A 3942-nucleotide genomic window follows, 5' to 3' on the forward strand; every position below is an offset into this window, starting at 1 on the left:
CCAAAGTGAACACCAGACCCAATCAAGTGAGGGCCATGACCCAGGTCCCAGGGACCTCCTATTTCCAGACAACGGCAACAGGGAGACCTGACCTCACTGTCCGCCATGATGGTCTGAAAGGCCACAGTGGGGGCATCCAGCAGTGCTAGTTGTCAGTTGAGAAACCACCTTACTTCTTACTTCCCTCGGTCACAAGCCAGCCTCCTAACTCATTCCCACTTCCAGGGGACCAAGGGTTCAAGGTGATGAATACCAGGGAGCCACAAAGTCACTAAGGTCAGTTACCTGGGCCACAGAACAACACCCGTTCCAGGGACTGGGAGTCTATCCACAAACATCCACTTGCAGAAGGGGCTTCCTGGTCTTGTGGGTGCAGGGCCGTTTCTCTGGGTGCAGGTTTTGCATTGTGCAATCCTCTAGGAGACCCACCGGCCCAGTGACTCCACTTCCCCCTCCTCTGGGTTTCTGGAATGGCACGATGGCCCCACCTCAGCCAGGCAGCTGTGATGAGACGTGTTGACCCAGCTGCCTCTGTGCTGGCTCACCGTGTCAGGTGCAAGGGGCTGACACAGCCACAGGGGCTAAGGGTCTTCTGGCATAGTCGGAGGCCCTGGTACCAACCAGGGGCAGGACTGGAGCCAGGGTCCTCTGGAATTCAACCAGGCACCGGGTGATCAGTGGGACAGGGAGTTGGTGAAAGACAGGCTCTGGGCCAGGAAAAACAGCCCAGAGCCACAGGTGTGATGCTGGCTCTTGCTCCTCTCCTGTCTTCATCTCTCCTGTCTGGTGACAGCACTCAGCAGGCTTGGAGCCCAGTGAAGAGCGCCTACTTGCCCCAGAGTCAGTTTCTACTGGGCCTGGAGGCAGTCGTACATGGGCAGAACACAGACTTAGGAATGAACCACACAGCACACTGCCGTGGTTGTCACCTGGGAGTGGGCACATTGGTGAGACCAGAGTAGAGGGCTCTGTGGAGGGGTGACATTTAAACAGGGTCATAAATGTGGGGCACCCAATAGCCCCAGTCATCCTGCACAAGCCCAAGTCAGACTCCAGCCATGAACTCCCAGATCTGTCTTCTGGGTATCCATGGGGTGCCCTGGGACGGCCCTCCACCCTCCCAACTCCAAGCTCAGCAGGAGGTCCCACAGCCAGCCTCCTCCATCCAAAGCCACCCAGACTCTCACTGCTGGCTCTGCCAACACAGAGGATGCTTCCCCGTCTTGGAATAAAAAGGAGTGGAATTCTCTGGCTGCTCTTTCCACAAATGTCCAGATGAAGAGGTGGTCTGAAGAACCTGGGGAACAGACTCGTATAAAGGCTTCTGGAAGGTGAGAGAGGAGAAGCTGAGGAGGGGCCTAGTCAGAGCTAGAGTCGGAGCCTGACTCCAGATGCTGGCACCCACTCCCAGAAGGCAGAACGACTCTAAATTAGGTGTGATCAACCAGGGAAAGCTACTGTAGCAATTGCACTCACGGAAAAATGTGTGCATGTGTTCCCTCATTTAAATAAACTATGGGCATTCTTGATTCTGGGGACTCTCTCCAGAGAATCTTATGGGATTCTGTACTTGGTTCAGAGCTCATGAGAAACACCCAGCCCCTCACTTCAATCAGAGCAGAAACACAGTAAATGTAAGCTCCTTCCCCTTAACCACTCAAAGGGAGTCACTCGAAGTCGAGAGCAGTCTAGAAGCTGATGGTCCCTGGTCCCTGCATCTGGTTCCTGACACCACCTTCCTTTAGCTGATGACAAACACCTGGATGTCGTAACGTCGTCCTGTCCTCATCTGTTATTCTGGGACACTGGCTGGGGAGGGTACCCGAGGAGGCCCCCTCTGACCCAGGCTGGCCTTCCTTGCAACGTGGGCTGCCCGCGGCCTGTCCCGCTGATGGATGCAGAAGGGCGGGGCACTGATCCTGCCCGTCGAACAGGATGCTGGAGGGAGGGGGGCGGGTGGGAGGAGCAGGGGCGGAGCTCCCAGAACAAAGGCGAATGCGGAGCCCTGGGGGCCCAGGCTGGGTATCAAAAAGGCTGTGCCGAGTGAGCAGGCCACAGCTCTGCACCCAGCAGTCCGTCAGACAGCCTTTGCCTGGTCCCTCCAGCCTGCCAACAGCGGGCACCCAGCAACAGTCTGCTTAGAGAAGCCTTGTTCTCCAGCGTGATTGCGCTGACACTGCTCTGTGGCTTTCTCTGCGGGCCGTGGGTTGTTGCTGCAGTTCCAGAAGGGAGCAGAGGGATGGCCGGGAGCGGAGCCAGGAGCCAGAAGCGTGCCTTCGTCCCAGAGCCTTTCGATGGAGTCAGTGTGGCCCCACACCTCTGGCTGCATCGCTTTGAGGTCATCAACGACCTCAACCACTGGGACCACATCACCAAGCTGAGGTTCCTGAAAGAGTCCCTCAGGGGAGACGCCCTGGGGGCCTTCAATGGTCTCAGTCCTGAGGACCAGGGAAACTACGGGGCTGTGAAAGAGACCCTCCTGAAGACCTTTGGGGGGCCCGAGGCTGCCCACAGCCACCAGCCCAAGGAGATCGTCTTTGCCAACAGCATGGGTAAGGGCTACTACCTCAAGGGGAAAATTGGCAAAGTGCCCGTGAGGTTCCTGGTGGACTCCGGGGCCCAGGTCTCCGTGGTCCACCCGAGCTTGTGGGAGGAGGTCACCGATGGCGACTTGGATACGCTGCGGCCCTTTGAGAATGTGGTGAAAGTGGCCAACGGGGCCGAAATGAAGATCTTGGGCGTCTGGGATACAGTGGTGTCCCTGGGCAAGCTGAAGCTGAAGGCAGCCTTCCTAGTGGCCAACGCGAGTGCGGAGGAAGCCATCATTGGGACCGACGTGCTCCAGGATCACAACGCCGTCCTGGACTTCGAGCATCGCACATGCACGCTTAAAGGGAAGAAGTTCCGCCTTCTGCCGGTGGGAGGGTCCCTGGAAGATGAGTTCGACCTGGAGCTCATAGAGGAGGAGCCCTCCTCAGAGGAGGGCGGGCAGCAACTCTCTTGCTGAGAAGCCCCCTTTGCCTCACTCCTCAGATATTGGCGGGAGGACCCACCGTGGTGGAGGGGACAGGCACGTCTCCTTAGGGGGTCACTGGACTTGGCCCACCCTCTGAAACCAACTCCCCCTCTCTTGCTCCCCTCCCCACTCCTCCCCCTGCCGGGGCCTTTATCTGCCCTGGTTAGGGGAAGCTTCCACTGTAAAAGGAACAGGTGAGGAGAGCAAGTTGGCTATCTCAGAGGGGAGACGGTCCTTGTGGTTGTCACACTGCTGTTGGTGGCAAAGACTTGGAGGCTCGAAGAAGGTTCCAAGAAGGCTACAATGATGGTCTTCGAGAGAGGACTGGGGGACCCCTTCCCCCGAGATGTGGCTCGATCACCTGTGGGCCAGGTAGTCTGACTCCACTGGGCTAGGTCTTGGCTGTAGGGTCCTTACAAGTAAGATCCAACCCTCAAGGCCAGGGTCATGGCTGCTCTGGGATTCTTCACTGTTGGGTCTTCCCACCTGCAAACTGTGTTTCCTTCTGTCATTTGCTTTGAAACCCACTGCGTCTTGTGCCAATAATTCATGACTTCAAACAGCAATAAAGGATGACTCATGGAAAAACCATGTAGTGTGTTGATTGGGGATGAATGCAATGGATGTGAGAGGTTGGGGAAAACGGGAATGAGTGGTGAAGGGAAGAAAGGTTCAAGTATTTTCAGAGGGTCTCACTAGAAAACAGAAAAGAATACATGTAGAGAGATGCTTGGATTTTCCGAGACAACCTCGATTTCAAATAGCTTGACTTATTTCCTCCATAATTCTTGTCATGTCTAATCTAATCCTGATTCCTCTAATCATTACAAACTGCAATATTTTACTATCCAACTTGCCCTTTATACCCCAGAGCTACCCTCAAGTCATGGTCTTGATTGGGGATTGGAAGATTATGGTTATTGTAA

General features: G+C 55.7%; 1 protein-coding gene across 1 annotated transcript; it reads left to right on the plus strand.

Moving 5' to 3' along the window:
- Positions 1 to 2016: 2016 nt before the first annotated feature.
- ASPRV1 (aspartic peptidase retroviral like 1) lies at positions 2017 to 3605 on the plus strand. The gene has a single exon (XM_055399752.2). The coding sequence runs from the start codon at positions 2240 to 2242 to the stop codon at positions 3005 to 3007; it is 768 nt and encodes a 255-aa protein (XP_055255727.2). The 5' UTR covers positions 2017 to 2239; the 3' UTR covers positions 3008 to 3605.
- The last annotated feature ends 337 nt before the right edge of the window (positions 3606 to 3942 follow it).

Source organism: Moschus berezovskii, chromosome 11 (genome assembly GCF_049115385.1).
Source record: "Moschus berezovskii isolate FMDL1 chromosome 11, NW_MosBer_1.0, whole genome shotgun sequence".
Lineage (NCBI taxonomy): Eukaryota > Metazoa > Chordata > Mammalia > Artiodactyla > Moschidae > Moschus > Moschus berezovskii.